At 64.6% G+C, this 15,614-nt stretch overlaps 2 protein-coding genes across 2 annotated transcripts; one reads left to right on the top strand and one right to left on the bottom strand.

Annotated features, from left to right (window-relative positions):
* Positions 1-47: 47 nt before the first annotated feature.
* SNX17 (sorting nexin 17) lies at positions 48-8,381 on the bottom strand. The gene is made up of 15 exons (XM_082481611.1): positions 8,293-8,381; positions 5,231-5,305; positions 4,711-4,828; positions 4,250-4,314; positions 3,976-4,086; positions 3,505-3,595; positions 3,192-3,279; positions 2,751-2,820; positions 2,545-2,637; positions 2,194-2,397; positions 1,721-1,843; positions 1,498-1,575; positions 1,245-1,319; positions 888-929; positions 48-799 (listed from the first exon to the last, which is right to left on the bottom strand). The coding sequence occupies exons 1-15, from the start codon at positions 8,350-8,352 to the stop codon at positions 680-682; spliced, it is 1,413 nt and encodes a 470-aa protein (XP_082337737.1). The 5' UTR covers positions 8,353-8,381; the 3' UTR covers positions 48-679.
* Positions 8,382-8,837: 456 nt separating this feature from the next.
* EIF2B4 (eukaryotic translation initiation factor 2B subunit delta) lies at positions 8,838-15,570 on the top strand. The gene is made up of 13 exons (XM_082480458.1): positions 8,838-8,864; positions 8,994-9,037; positions 9,123-9,261; positions 9,704-9,913; positions 10,100-10,182; positions 10,374-10,465; positions 10,855-10,969; positions 11,304-11,380; positions 11,597-11,699; positions 12,758-12,885; positions 14,670-14,850; positions 14,945-15,125; positions 15,338-15,570. Exons 1-13 carry the CDS (start codon positions 8,840-8,842, stop codon positions 15,535-15,537), a joined length of 1,578 nt encoding a protein of 525 aa, XP_082336584.1. The 5' UTR covers positions 8,838-8,839; the 3' UTR covers positions 15,538-15,570.
* Positions 15,571-15,614: the final 44 nt, after the last annotated feature.

Below are 15,614 nucleotides of genomic sequence, written 5' to 3'. Positions count from 1 at the left end.
CACCCCCCCCCAACCCCCCCCCAACAGACAGCCCAGTACCAATCAGAATCCATTTTAATCATCATTGCAGTGTGTAAACATCGGTTACTGTCCATTAATGCTCTGGTCGGTCTGAGCAGCAGGAGATACATGGTTACAAGCCTAGATTATGCTGGAGTCTATGAGCGGGTTAGAGAGGGGGCTCTGCACAGAGTCCCCCCTGGAGACAGTTTACTGCAGTCTGTCTCTGAGCAGAAACCTAAACACTAATTTGGCATTATGGAGCCTCACTAGGGCCGCTCAGTGCCACCAGCCTGCTGCCGCCAAGCCGCTGCCCCAGCCCCCGGAGCAGCCGGGTGCTCAGGGCCGGCCCCCCCCCAGCTGGGGAAGGGGCAGCTCTGACCCCCGCACTGGGCCAGGCTCCGTGATGCCGCTCCAGGGCTCGGCCCCGGGCACGCTGCTCGGGTCGGGCTGGTGCCGCCCTGGGAACAAGCCCTCTCCCAGCTGGAGCCAGCAGCAGGAGGAGTTCAGCTGCCCCCACCCCGAAGGCAACGGTGGGCTGGGGGTGATCTCCCCAGCCGGGGGGAGCAGGGGAAGGTGGATGTAGCAGGTGAGAGGCACGTTGATTGCAACCTGTCTGCAGGTTGTACATTCCTCAGCGAAGGCCCTCGGGCTGGTGCTGTCCTAGGAAGGGGGGGCACTACAGATCTTCATCGCCAATGCCCTCAAAGGCATAATTGCCATGGAAGTCGTTAGCGCCCACATCGTTAGCAGAGCTGGAGTGGCTGATCCCTCGCAGGCTGACAGAGGTGAGCTTGCTCTGTGGAGAGGGGAGATGTTAGGGAGGACCCCCACTCCCCCAGCTGGGTCTGCGGGTGACGGCACCGATGTGCTCACACACAACTCACCGAGAGTTTGGCCATTGGCTCCCGAGAGGCATCAGGCGAGTCCTGTGGGGACAGCATGGTCAGGCAGCACTGAGGCGGCGGGACATGCTGCCCACCCTTCCCACTACCCACCACCTCCCTGCCCTCGGCCACCACTTGCCCTCCCGGGATGAGCCCAGGACCCCTTTCTCTTCCCAGGGCTACATGAGTGGGCCCCCGCAGCCCTGCTGTCCTCAGGGCTCACCCCAGCCCTCCCCGCTGCCGGACCTGCTGAGGGGACAATGGCACCTCTGGGGGCAGTGGGCTCCGGTACCCGACACACAGCAAAGCCCATGGTCACGCTTGTCTCCCCCACCAGGGCCACAGGGTCCCACTCACCAGCAGCGGGGGCGATTTCACAGCTTGCTGGCTGTCCGAGCGCCGCAGGGCCCCGTTCATCCGCCGGCGAAACATCTACAGGGGAGGAGCTCAGTTCAGCAGCAGGGTCCCCATGGGCAGCTCCAGAGGTTAAGATGGCCCCTGGGGATCCTCCAGCTGGGCCTGTCCTGAGGACAGCAAGCAGCACCCAGCCGAGACACCGGGGGCAGGATGGGATCTCCCCCCAGAGACAACATCCAGCCCCAGCCCTCACCTTACGGATGCTGCCTCCAGACTTTTTCACCATCAGCTCATCCACCATGGACTGCAGGCAGATGCTCAGCATGATGGCCTGCAAGGGAGAGGTGTCACAGGGCTCCACACACCCCACATCCTTCTCGACACACCACGCCGAGGCCAGACCATCCCCCTCCCTCACAGCCATTCCCTTGCTCCCGTCCTTGTCCACCACCAGCCTGGCATGCAGACGGCCCTACCTGTGGACTGGTGATGGTGACCCACTGCAGCCGGTCCTTGCTCATGAGATACTCAAAAGCCAACTCCAGCTTCACCTCGGACTTCCCTGGGCTGCTCCCCGAGGGACCGTTGCTCATCGGCACCTGCAATGGCACGCAGTGAGGCTGGGAACCCCCAGAGGCAGAGCAGACTGCTTCCCCAGGCCCCCGTGCTGACAGAGGGCAGCACCCTGCCGGGTGCCAGCCACCCTGCCCAGCTCCCACCGGCCTTCCACCACCATGGAGTCCCCTCACAGCAGCAGCCCCCTCAAACATCCCCGCACCGGTGACCCCCTCAGCCCCAAAGCACTCCCCAGCCCAGCTGGGTTGGAAGCAGACAACACAGCCAGCACCTTTCCCGGGGAGAGCTACCAGAGGAGTAGGGTGGACAGGTCCCACCACATCCCACGGAGCTCTGCCTGCTCCCCAGGGCCCCGCCAGCAAGTGGCACTCACCGAGGACGTGACCCGCCAGCACCGCATGCGCGTGACCTTGAAGCTGCCTTCCTTGATCTGCTCGCTCGGCAGCCGCACCTGGAAGTTGAGCTCGTTGTTGCCAGCACTGACGACGACGTGGCATCCCTTCTCAGGGAAGTCAGTGACGCAGGGGTCGAACTTGAGATAGCCGTAGTACTTCAGGGTCTGCGCCAGGCGGATGAACTGCGGGCAGAGCCGGGGAAGCTCAGCACTGACAGCCACCCTCCCGGGTCAGGAACAGGCACCGAACTCAGCACCGCGCGTTCACAGGGGAGCGGTGCCAGTCTGGTGCTGGGACTGCTCCAGTGACAGCATCCTGCCCTCCCCTACCTCCTTCTTGGAGACTTTTTCCTGCAGGGACTTCAGCTGCCGGTGCTGTTCCTTGTTGACAAGGATCCACCCATGCTCGATGTCTGACACCGTCTACCAAGAAGCAGAGGCTGGTGAGCAGCCGGGCCCAGTGCTGAGACCCGGCACAGCCGTAGCCAAGGGGTGCAGTGCCCCTCCTCACCCATCTGGGCCACACCGACCCTCACCTGCGCATACAGCAAGTTCAACCCCACACGATGCTCCATTACATCGTCATCGTAGGAGGAGTCCCAGTAGCTAGAAGGGAACCACATGGGTCAACCTAGGCCCCAGCTCCTAACAACAATGGGCAGAAAAACACCCCCCGCACTGGACAAGGTGCTGGGGTGGCTCTCTGGCCAGCTCCCCCGGTAGCCATAAGTCGCCATGCCCCTCTCCCCACTCAAGCAGCTGCCAGAGGCGGGAAGGACTGGATCTGGCAAAGCAGAAACAGGAGCCAAGTCCAGCAGGGCAGCCCAGCCCCTGGCGTCATGGCAGGGGACACCCAGGGGTTCCTGGGGGCCAAAGCACCCCGTGGCGGGAGGGGAGGGGTCCCCCTGCAGAGCAGGGAGCCCCAGACACCATCCCATTGCTCCGGCGGTCGCTGCCCCGCCATCCCTGCTGCTCACCTCTTGCGCAGTATGATCCTGAACTCGGAGTTGTGTAGGCTGGTGACGGACACGTACGGCAGCTCAAACTCCTGCAGCTTCCGCACGACTGCAGGGAAACAGCAGCTCAGCAGTGGCTCCGGGCTGTATAGGCCCACCGGACCCCCACCAGCCAGGGTGCCCCGGGGGGAGCCCCCTGGGTCCCCCCACCCCGGGCAGGGCCATCTGGTCCGAGCACACCACTCTCACTCCTGGCAAGGCACTGCTTTCCCTCTCCCAGGGCAGACATCCCACCACAGCCCCCATGGGACTGTCCCCAGTGTGCTCTACTCACAGGAGAATGCTCCGTCCTTGGTCTCTCTCACCAGGAAGAGGCTGAAGTAGCCGACCAGGTCATCCGGCAGATCCAGCTTGGAGGCCACAGCCTGTGAGCGAGAGCAGGAGGTCACCACTTCCCGCAGAGGCAGCACTTCCACATCCTCGTCACGCGGCAGGATCCTGCCTGCGGCATTCTAGGGACTCCCAATGGGCAGGAAGGCGGCACCTCTGCCGCGCTGGGGGCAAGTGGGGCCCGGGGGGTCACTGCCACCATGAGACAGCTGGGGGCCTGCCAACATCAATCTGGGTGCAGAGAGGGGCTCGAGCACATGGGCACACCCTTTGCAGCTCCACTGCTCTTCACGCCCCCAAGACAACCCCGCTGTGGAGTGGGGGCGCAGCAGGGAGGGCCGGGGGGCTGCACGTGTGGGAAACCACAGAACTCAGTCGGAGGGGCCGGTCCTGCCCAGCACAAGAGTTCTGGCACCTCAAGGACATCCTCCGTCTGGTCCGAGGTAAGGATGGTGACCTTGACCTTCTGGCCGTTGGAGAGCAACACTTCCAGCACCACCTCCTCTGTGGGTATCTGCTGCGTTTCCTGCAGAGACAAACAGGATTGGCACCTCAGCCCCTCCACCACCGACCACCCTCGCGCTGCTCAGACTGCCCTGCAGCCCGGGGGCCCTGGCACGCACCGCCCGCCCCGGCGGTCGGCACTCACCCCCGCAGCCCACCACATCCAGCACCTCCTGTCCGCTCACCTGCTGGGCCTTGCGCAGAAAGCTGTTGAAGGTCTCACTGCCTCCCAGCGTTGGGTCCTGCCGCACTGCAGGGGGAAGACGAGCCAGGGAAGAAGGAGCCAACTGTGATGCGGGAAGGGGCAGGGACCCACCCCAACACCCATCTACTCTGCAGCCCCTCAGTCTGCACCCGGAGATGTGCACGTTCCGCAGGGGGAGGCACCAGCAGGTCTCCACCTCCGCCAGCACAGGGAATGGGAAGGGGCTGGGATCGAGGAGCAGCCCTGGCAGCACAGCTTCACAATGGAAGTTGCATTCAGTGGACACGGCAAACTAATACCAGAGCAAGGCTGGGAGTAACGAGATGGGCCAGAGCAAACGGAGCAGTGTGGGGAGGAAAATGTGGGTGGTGCCACGGTGCCCTGGGCGACTGAGCGTGGGCAGCCGGCCCTGAGCCGCAACACGGGGCAGACCCAGCTTACCCGCTTGCATGTATTTCTCCAGCTGTTCCCGTCGTTGCTCTACCTCTGCCGGGGTGAGCGTGAAGATCTTCTTCGGGGGAAAGGCTGGGACCACGTTAGCACCATACTCCTTCCTTAACTGGGAAGAGAGCAGAGTTCTGTGAGAGCCTCCAGGGAGACGGTGGCTGCTCTGACCCCCCACCCCAGCTGATTTCCAGGGCCCTGGCAAGGGGAGCGGAGAGCTCGCCAGAGTTCCTCAAGAACTCAGGAGGGACGTCCCAGAGCAGGAGAGGAGCCTGCACCCGATGCCAAGGAACACAAAATGAGACCCTGGCTGGCCCCGCAGGCAGCAGCCGCCTGCCCACAGCCAGCGCAGCACCCCGACACCCCAGCTCTGCAGCAGCACGCGGTGCTTTCCTGCAGCACCCGACAGCAGCCCAGCACCCTGCCCACCCCGAGCACAGCGGGCACTGCAGTGCAGCCCCATGGGAGGGGGCACGGTCGGCAGCAGCTCACGCCACCGCTGGGGATGGCTCCCTACCTGCTCGTGCAGCCCCAGGAGCTGGCTGTAGCGCACACGGCAGTGCAACACACCGTTCACATGGATGTTGTAGGCCTGCAGAGAGAGATGCCAGTCAGATCCCAGCACTCGCCAGACGGAGGGTTCCTGGGACCTGCCCAGCTCAGGGCACACGGGCCACCCCAGGGAGAAGCCCTGCCGCAGCCCAGGAAGAGGCAATGCCCCAGAGGACCCCACTGAGGGGCACCCCCATCCCTCCCCTCCTGTTGGCAGAGCTCAGCCCCGTGATGCGCCAGGACCCACTGTGCACCCTTGCATGCCCCTTGCCGGGCTGGGCACCGCTGAGGGAGCTGGTTTGCCTCACAGGCACCAGCCCCAGCATGCAGGTACCGATCCCGGCAGCATGCCACCCGCTGCCTGGACCTCCCCGGGCATTGCCCCGAAACACACAGCTCAGCAGCGCTTCCCTTTCAGGGCTGGGACCCTCTGCAACTCTCGGGGACAGCACCCCCAGCACCCTGGGGAGGGGCAGGCTCCACACACCCCAAGGCCAACGCATGCGACAAGCAGCCCCAGGCAGGCAGAGCCACAACCCCCTTCACGGCCAGGACCAGGAGGGGCCGCTGTCAGCAGCTAAGGGCTGCGCGTTAGCAAGTGAGGACGCATCAAACGGTCAGGACTTGTACAGTAAGTACAGTAACAGTACTGAAAGGTTTCTATGTGCTGCTCCTCTGAAGACATGTCAGCCTTGGTGCGGACCTGCAGCCCGGTGAATATGGTCAAAACTGCTCAGGAAGGACAATCGCCTCCAAGAGATGTGTCCAATGGACGCCAGGAAGGCATAACCCTGCAGCTGCCCAGCCACGGGGAGAGTATGGGGCCACACTGCAGCCCTATGGACACGCGTGTTCCCAAGTCAGCAGGCGAGGACAGCCCTCTGCAGCGAGGAGAGGCAGCAGCCAGCGGCTGTTCTCCATTCCACAGCCCCCACGACACATTTGGAACAGAGAGCATAGCAATGTGGTGGCCAGCAGCGTGACCCGGGCTCTGCTCAGGGCCACGGAGCAGGACCCTGTCATCCAGGGACAGAGAGCTGCATGGCCAGGAGATCCCCACCGCCAAAAGCTGTGGGCCTGGGGCGGCTCCACTGCCTCCTGGGGCGCATGGCCACAGCCAGCACTCACCACAGGGCGGGGGATTCCTTCCTGGTGTGCTGCCTGCCCGCCCCAGCGCTGCCACAACATGCCCCAGCACTACTGGGGCGCTGGTTGCTTGAAAGCATAAGGGTTGCCACAGAGAGCTCAGCAGGACATGCCCCCACCTCATGTCCCCTGAGCCAGCGGAGAGGCTGGAACCCCTCTGGGACAGCTCAACCCCAGCAGGAACCAGCCCAGCCAGGGCTCGGCTGCCCCACAGCTCGGGGGAACCCCTACAGAGACGGGGAGGGGGCTGCTCGTGCTGTGGGGGACCCCACTGTTACGGAAATTACACATGCTAGTGTTAAGCTGCAACTAACTTTTTCTACACCACCACGGAGCTGGTCCCTGGCTGCTGCCCTGGGTGCCCCCCTGCCCTGCCCCCGTCCCGGGCTCAGCTCCCCACTGGCGCTGCAGGCAGAGCACGGCTACGGCTGCACAGCTCAGGGGGGGGCCCGACTCTGCACCCCAGCTCCCCGGCACCTTGCCGCAGGCAGCGTCCTCCTGGGGGACAGCGCTGTCCCCTCTGTGGCGGAGCAGGTCCTGCCACCCCTGGAAGGATATTTGAGAGGGCGGTAGGCTGCACCACAGGGGCTGGAGATGTGCCTCCAGCCGGTGATGGCAGTGCAGGTGGGTACCTCCCGCAGTCATTTTGCTCACTGGAAGCCCAAAGCATCCTCCTGCCCCTGAAGGCAGGGGCTGCCCGGGGTCAGTGGAGACTCCCGTCCAGGCCACGCTGGCCCAGCACACGCTGTGGCTCACACCATCTTCCAAGCCAAAGGCAGCAGCCCCGCCGCTCAGCATCTCCGCAGAGGGCCCAGGAGACCACAAGGGACGCAGGGTGGCCCAGGCACCACGCACGGCTGCCCAGCATCACTGCAGGGGCCCGTGCTGGCAGGGCGCTCCGCAGGGTCACCAGCTCCTGCCCAGGGCTGCAGATGAGCTCTCCTCTGATGCTGGGGATGAGGTCTTCCCCCGCCCAAGGACTCATCATGGCACCCACGGGCAAAGTGCAGGGGAAGGCGTGGGGCTGAAGGCACCCTGCGGCCCTTCTGCCACCGCAGCTGCCTGTGGATCATCAGGTCCCTTCACAGTCCTCCCCGCAGCTCATGACTGCCATCCACGCCGCCAACGCACCGCCTCGCGCTTCTGAGGGGACCAGGGGATCCCCCAGAGAGGCATGTCAGGCAAGGGGTCCCCATCCAGCAGGCGCAGGATGCCCAGGACTGGGAGCCCAGGGGAGCGCAGGCCCAGACGCAGCCGCCGCCACCACCGCCCCGCAGCGAGACCCCACTGGGGAAGGGGGTCTCAGGGAGCCCTTGGGGCAGCACCCCACAGCAACGGTGTCCCTCAGGCGCCCCGGGGGCCCGATCCCGGAGGAGCTGCCAAGTCGGAGGGCGTTCACAGCACGCAGAGCAAAACAGGAAGCCGGGACGGATGGACGGACAGACAGATGGACGGGAGAGGATGAGCCGGGCCCCAGGCACGGGATGGGGTCCCCGCCCGCCGCCGCCCCCCGGCCCTGCCGCCCCCCCGGCGCAGGGCAGGGCCCGGGCACCCTCCGAGCGGCGCCCGTGGGGCCGCATCCCGGGGACTCCCCCCGAGCTCAGCCCCGTCCCGTCCCTCCCTGTCCCGGTGCGCGGGGGCGGCGCGGCAGCGGGGCGCTGGACGGGGGATGACGGCGGGCAGTGGGGGCTGCCCGCCTCACCCGGTCCCGGTCCGCACAGGCCGCTCCGCCACCGCCGCCGGGGCCCGCACGGCCCCACCGGGCGGGGTGGGGCGGGGCGGGACCAGCCCCCGCCCCGGGACGGCGGTCCCTGCCCCGGCCCCACCGGGCGCTGCCGCCGGTACCGGGCCGCGGGACGGCTCCGCTCCGGTCCCGCTCACCACGTAGGCGGCGCCGCCGTCGCCGGCGCGGGTCTCGGTCTCGGGAATGGAGAAGTGCATGGCGGGGCCGGTACCGGGCCCGGGCCGGGCCGTGCCGGGTCGCGCGCCCCCGCTACCTGCCGCGCGCCGCCATGTCGGGCCGGGCGCTCCCCGGCACCGCCCCGCGGGGCCCCCGCGATGGCGCGGCCGGCGGAACCGCCCGACGGGGCCGGGCCGCCCCGCTCCGCCCCGCCCCGCGGCGAACCGGCGGGCAGACACACGACCCCCGGCGGCGGGGCCTGCCCGGCCCGGTGACCACCCCCGCCCCCGCCGCCTCTCCGGGCCCCGGTGCGGAGCTGCGGGACGGGCGGCAGCCACAGGGAGCGCGGGGCAGGGAGGGCCTGGGGCTCGCGACCGCGCTGGGAGGGAACGACCCGCAGCCCGGGCACGGCGTAGCGTCACCGCGCGTCAGGCGGTGGGCTGCTGACGTCACGACGTCAGGCAGAGGCGGTGGGCGGCCCCGCCCTCCGGGCCGGCAGGGGGCGCTGTGCGCGGGCGGGCGGGCACCATGGCGGAGCGGGCTGTGCCGGGCGGTGAGTGCGGGGACGGGACGGGACGGGACGGGACGGGACGGGACAGGACGGGAGCCCAGCTCCCCCCCCCCGGCCCTCGGCACCCGACCGGCCGCTCCCCGGCCCCGCTCACGCTTCCCCTCGTTCCAGGTGCGGGCTCCGAAGCAGCCGCGCCGGTGCCGGCGGGAGCGCAGGTGAGCAGGGCCGGGAACCGGCGGTGGGGCCAGGGGCTGGGGCCGGCGTGGGCGCCGGGGGCTGCCTGATGGTCTGTGCCCGCAGGCCCCGGAGCTCTCCCGGGAGGAGAAGCTGCAGCTGCGGAAGGAGAAGAAGCAGCAGAAGAAGAAGAAGAGGAGCGAGAAGGGACCGGCGGTGGAGCCCCCCGAGCCGGGGACGCCCTCCGAGCCGGGGCAGCCGCGGGGTGAGGACCTCCGCGCCCCCGAGGCAGCCCCCCAGGCTGCAGAGCCCCGCGGGAGACCTCCCCGGCGCCCCCAGCAGTGGCAGCCCCGTGGCGAGGCCCCCGGGGGTCTCCCCGGCTGGGACCACCCTCCGGCTGGAACGTCCCCTAGTTAGGGGAGGCCACGGGGGGAACTCTGGGGTGTCCTACCTCTCTGGACCCCGAGCACCCACGTCTTACAGGGACTGAGATCTAGGGAGGCCAGCCCCCTCCCCACCTGAGTGGTCCCTGTGTGGGCTGTGCATAGGTGGCGAGGTGCTGGAGAACACGGGGCTTAGTCCCACCTGCCCCTCCCAAGGCAGATCCGTGCACAGAGGGTCTCCGTGCCACGGGCTGCCCCGCACAACAGGCTACGTCTCTTGGTGACGGAGGCTGGGCACAGACTTCTCCCTGCTGTTTCCTCCAGTGGCCACTCACCCCGCGTCCCCCCCAGCCTTGGCCGATGGCCCCAACAATGGTGAGAAGCCCGCAGGGGGCAAGAGCAAAGCTGAGCTGCGAGCAGAGCGACGGGCCAAGCAAGAGGCTGAGCGCGCCCAGAAACAGGCCAAAAAGGCAGAGCTGAGCCAGGCAGCCGCAGCAGCCAAGCCCAGGCTGACCCCCACCGAGCCTCAGTCCGGTAAAGCCGTTGTCACCAGAGGGTAGGGGGGTGAGCAGGGAGGGAGGGGGCTGCCCAGCCAATCCTTCCACAATGCCCTAGGCACTGCCCAGCTGTATGTTTCTTGAGTCTTGGAGCAGCCTGGCTGAGCCGGAGGCTGCAGCAGTGCGGTACCTCCTCACACCGCCCTCCCCACTGCCCTCACAGTGGTAAAGCGGCTGCCGGAGCACGTGCAGGTGGATGACCCTGCTGCCCAGAGGAAGCTGGCCAAGAAGCTGGAGCGGCAGCAGGTAGGAGGACGGCCAGGTAGCGGGCTGCATGCTTCAGGTGTGCACAGTAGGGTCAGGCTGCGTGCACGGGGGGACTCAAACCTGCTCTTTGGTGTGCTGCAAGCGAGTGCCAGGTGTTTCAGGTGGTGCTGGAGTCGGCAGGGTTGTGTTGCTGCCTTGGTTAAGCCATCATCAACGCTGTTTGGCTGCAGGTACCTCTGAGGCAGGACTATGGCACCAAGGTCAACCTGTTCTCCCACTTGCACCAGTACAGCCGCAAGAAGCCACTGACACAGCAGATGAGGTATGTGGCCTCCCTAGCCCAGGCCCCTGGCAGTCATTTGGCTCTGCTTCGGCTGGCCTGGCTGCAAAACGGCCCTAGTGAAGGGGTGTCCCGGTCCTGCTTGGGGGGTGGGGAGGAGGGGGACCCCTTTGCTTAGAGGAGTGGCAGCAGGGGCAGCAGGACGTCCTGCCTGTAAGGTGAGGAGAGCTGTGCTTGGGCAGCACAGGGCCACAGGAGAAGGGACTGTGGGGGCAGCCTGACTCCTTGGGTCGCAGAGCAAGCAGGGACCAGACTGACAGCTCTCCTCTTGAGCCGTCCCTCAGGCTGTTTGGCTGGGGGCCTGGCAATGGGTTGGTCGTTCCTGGGATGTAGAGGGTCAGTGCTCACAGCTCTCACATTTGTCCCTGCAGCATTCCCTCCACGGTAATTCATCCGGCTGTGGTGCGTCTTGGCCTCCAGTACTCCCAGGGCATCATCAATGGCTCCAATGCCCGTTGCATCGCACTGCTGGAAGTCTTCAAACAGGTAAGTGAGCAGCTTCCCATGCGCACCAGGCAGCAAGGGCACCAGGCGCAGGCATTTCTTGGCTACTGGGGCTTTATCCATGCTCAGTCATCTTCAGCCTCATCCCTCTGAGCCCTGCTCTGCAGGCTGAGCCCTGCTGGTATCCTATTCTGGCGCTGACGCAGCAGATTTGAGCTCCTGGAACACCCCTTTGCCCCTGCTGTGAAAGCATGTCAAGCTGTGTGGTACATGCTCGTGCCTGGTCTGCAGCCTCCTGCACAAGGGTGGTCACGTGCAGCACCTGCCCCTTCTGGGCAGGTGCCCTGAGCTCATGCTCTCTTCCTTCTTGTCTCAGCTGATCCGGGATTACTCGACCCCCGCCAACGAGGAGCTGTCACGGGACCTGGTGTCCAAGCTGAAGCCGCACATCAGGTGAGGGGTCCCAGTGCCAGGGTAGAGAGACCGAAGCCCCACTGAGTGTGGTCCATCGGTCACCTCTCCAGGTTGGTGTCTGCCAGAACTTGGGCTGACTTTCCTGGGTCTCTGTGTTCTGCCACCCTGCCCACCATCCCCAGCCCAGCTGCACTCTCCCTTTTCCTGTCCCTGCCCTACAGGCTGCTCTGGAGCTAAGCCTGTTTCTCTCTGCAGCTTCCTGAACCAGTGCCGGCCCCTCTCAGCCAGCATGGGCAATGCCATCAAGTTCCTCAAGAAGGAGATTTCATCCCTGCCCGACACCCTGCGGGAGGAGGAGGTGAGTGGCCTCATGCGAGCAGCAGCCTCCAGCCCTCTGGCTGCAGGCACCAGGGTGCAGGGACAGTCCTTGCGCAGGTGAAGCGGGACGAGGTGGTGGGATGCAGACTGGGAGCAGTGCTGCAGAGAAGCTAGAAGACTTGGCCATCAGCGTTGCCAGCCACGGCCTGACCAGGGACCACGGCCAGACTTGCTACCCCTCTGCCAGTGGGCACAGCTCAGCAGGACCCAACCGTGCCAGGGTGCACTACAGCAAATGCTGGGCTGGTAGTGTCGCTGGGCTGGTAGTGTCGCTGGGCTGGTAGGGCTGGAGCTTGTCAGGAGCAGGGACATAAAATGGGAGAAGCTGCAGCAGTCACATGTGGTCTCAGTGAACGCAGCACCACACCACAGGCCTGGCCAGCAACCAGCATTGCACCTGCATTGAGAGGTGACTCAGGCAGCCGGAGGACATGCAGGCTGGTCCTGCTGGTGCTGTGCACTGCAGGAAGGCCACAGCAGCTGGGCACCAAAAGCTGCCCTTGCCCACCAGGACTGCCTGTGAGAACATTGCTTGACAGAATCGGTAAAGTCACAGGGGAAGAAGAATGTGTTTTTTTCAGTGCTCAGCTGCGTCCCATGCCAAAAGCTCCACAGGAGCCCATTGGCTGTGGAGCGAGAGGCAGGATGGTCGTGTAAGTCAGGAGGACCCCTAAGGCTGCATGACTAATGGGCTGAGAGGAGTCAGGCTGAGTCTGAGCAGCAAAATCTCCATGGGACGACCAGAGCGACTGACCCAGGAGATGCAGGGGAGATAATGGGCAGAGCTGGGGAGGGTCTGATGGCAGCTCAAACATGTGGTGAGGCACCGTGGTCTGCTGGGAGGCTTGTGCTGGCCCTGCATGTCCTGCAGAGCCCCAGTCCCAGGGGAAAGTGCCACTGGGCAAATGGGCTGGCTGGGAGCAGGGCAGGGCTCTCCACTCGCAGGCAGAGCTGAGCCCGCAGTCCTGCCAGGCTGCAAGGGACGGCAGAGCGCAGCGTGACAAGGGCATGCTGTATGTGATGGCACTGTCTCCCCAGGCAAAGGAGAAGCTGCAGGACACTATCGACAAATATCTCCGGGAGAAGATTGTTTTGGCAGCTGAAGCCATTTCAAGGTCTGCCTTTGAGAAGATAAATGACAATGATGTGATCCTGGTGTATGGATGGTAAGAAGGCAGCGGGTGGAAAAAGGAAATGGAGCAGCTGAGTGAACACGGGAACCTCTTCCAAAAGCAGTTTGTCAAGGGTGGGAAAGTCCCTGTTGCCCCAGGGGGGAGAGGGGTTGTGGCTCCGCGTCCAGCAACTAGAAATAAGACGAACAGGGAGGGGGCAGTCAGAGGGTGCCAGCCAGAACTTGGCTGTGGTGGGGAGCTGGTGAATAAAGGCACGAGGGAGAAGTTTACGGCCAGTGGGGCAGGAGAGGAACAGTGGATGTGTGAGGGTGTTGAGACAGCACTTGCTGGGACCAGCACTTGCTGAGACGTGTATGTGTTGTTAGTGCTTTAGAAAAAGCAGAGAGCTCATTAGGACTTTTGTCCCATCCTGGGAGACGGACAGGCTGATGAGCTCGCGTCACAAGGTGGTGACAGAGCACTTTCTGCCTGGCAGCTGCCAAGGGGAATGCTAAACCGCGTCTGCGGTGCGCGGCAGACAGTGTTGGCAGGCCTGGCTGTGAGCCAGCATCCCTGCAGGGCCCCGCTGTGGGATTCTGTGTCCTGCTGGCAGTGTTCCCGATTTCTCCGCACACCGGGACAGGCCGGGTGCTGGAAGCACTGGAGCCCTTGGACTCATTAGAGGAGCAAACAGGAGGGTCTGGTCAAGTAGCCTTGTAGCAGCCTGTACTGTTGGGTTGGTGCCTCAAACTGAATTTGCGAATGCCTGAGCCTGCACTGCCTGCCGTTCCGATGAACCCAGGCTCGCAGACCTGCCGGCCTGTGGCCTTACAGTGGTGGGCAGCACCTTGACAGGGCAGAGAAGTGCCTGAGAGGCGTAAAGCCTGTACCAAAGGCTTGTCCATGAGACTTTGCTGTTCCCGTTCAGGGCTCAGCACCGTCCTCTGTTTGCATGTGTCCAGAGTTAAGTGTTTCAAGAACTGCAGATTTACTGCTTCTTCCATACAGGGTGTTTACAGAGCAGCCATGGCTGTTTACTGGCATTTTAAACAAACTGCAGCAAAGTCAATGTCAGGAAGCAAAAATACGGAAGCTCGTTCTTCCTTCGAGGGACTGTGCCAGAAAGTAGAGGTGGGAAAAGGAGCCAGAGACCGCTGGACTCTCAGAGTCTGGGTGTGATGTGGCTCTGGGGTGATGCACGGAAGAAGGAGCAGGGGCAGGAGGCCGGTGTGGGCCTAGAGCATTACGAGAGGGAGACCTGGAGAGGGTTTGGAGGGGGAATCCCTCACTGTGGTCGTGGGCGGGTGGAGGCCAGCGCTGCTCTCAGGGAGAGCTGAGACATCACTTTTCCCAGGGGGTGATTCTCTGAGCAAAGACAGAGAGGAAGCGAGTGTAGCAGGAGGGTCTCTGGAAGGGGCATCACTTGTAAGGACAAGGGTGGACCTCAGCTCTGCCTGGACTTGGTTCCAGGCGGCACTAGTCCATCAGGGTCTGGGTGGGAGCCCAATTCCCACCCTGGGTAAGACATTGCTCTGTTTGGGCTGGGTGTGCACAGGAACCTGCCGTGGCGGCTGGTGCCTGGCCATGCCCGCTCTGCTGCAGCTGCTGGCAGCCGGCCCCTGCCCTCGGGCGCCCGTCAGGGCTGTCCCCTGGGCAAGACCCCACGCTAAACCTCCTGCCCGGCCAGCACCTGATGGCTGGACCCAGAGCTGAGGAAGGTTTGCTGGCATTGGGCTGTGTTTGTGGGCGATGCTGGCAGCATCAGGACAGGGCGGCTGTGTGTGGGGTGAGAGCCTGGTCTGGTGGGACAGGGCAGTCTCCTAACTGGTGTCCGTCAGCTCTTCCCTCGTGAACCGCACGCTGTGCGATGCCCACGTGAAGAAGGGCCGGGCTTTCCGTGTGATAGTGGTGGACAGCCGGCCACGGCTGGAAGGCCGGGAGACGCTGCGCCGGCTGGTGCGAAAGGGCATTCACTGCACCTATGTGATGATCAACGCCATTTCTTACGTGCTGCCTGAGGTGAGGAGCAGAGCTGTGCTGTGGGCGGTGGTGGGCACAGGGGAGGCTGCAGCATGACAAAAGACTCTAACAGATCCCTGCGCGTCCCTGACAGGTGTCCAAAGTGCTGCTGGGAGCCCACGCGCTCCTGGCCAACGGCTCTGTCATGTCCCGGGTGGGAACGTCCCAGATAGCGCTTGTCTCCAAGGCCTACAACGTGCCCGTCCTGGTGTGCTGTGAGACCTACAAGTTCTGCGAGCGAGTGCAGACAGACTCTTTTGTCTCCAACGAGCTGGGTAAGGCTTTTGTCCCCTTCCACCTGGGACCTGCTCCCTCTTCCCGCTGGTGGCCAGGATGGGCTGATCTGCCCTGCCATTCCCCATCCTGGCCAAGGGGCCACCACTCGCAGGAAGGGTAGCCTGGCGAGCAGTGGTCCTGCCTGCTGCCAGGGCAGGATGGAGAGCTGCCATCCCTCCCCCTGATCCTGCCGCTGCTCCTCTCTCCGCAGACGACCCCGATGACCTGATCGTGCTGCGGAAGGGCCGGGCCCAGCTGGGTGGCTGGGCAGAGAACAAGTCCCTGCGCCTCCTCAACCTGGTCTACGACGTGACACCGCCTGACCTGGTGGATCTGGTCATCACGGACTTGGGCATGATCCCCTGCACCTCGGTGCCTGTTGTCTTGCGCGTCAAGAACGTGGATCAGTAGTAGAGGCAGCTGCATGGACCCCAATAAACCAGACCCCACAATACACCTTGTCTGCCTTCTGTGGGGTGGCGGGAGCC

This window comes from Vanellus vanellus, assembly GCF_965231255.1.
Source record: "Vanellus vanellus genome assembly, chromosome: 3".
Taxonomy (NCBI): Eukaryota; Metazoa; Chordata; class Aves; order Charadriiformes; family Charadriidae; genus Vanellus; species Vanellus vanellus.
Note: the sequence above shows the minus strand (reverse complement) of the source record. Positions and strands in the feature narration are given on the sequence as shown.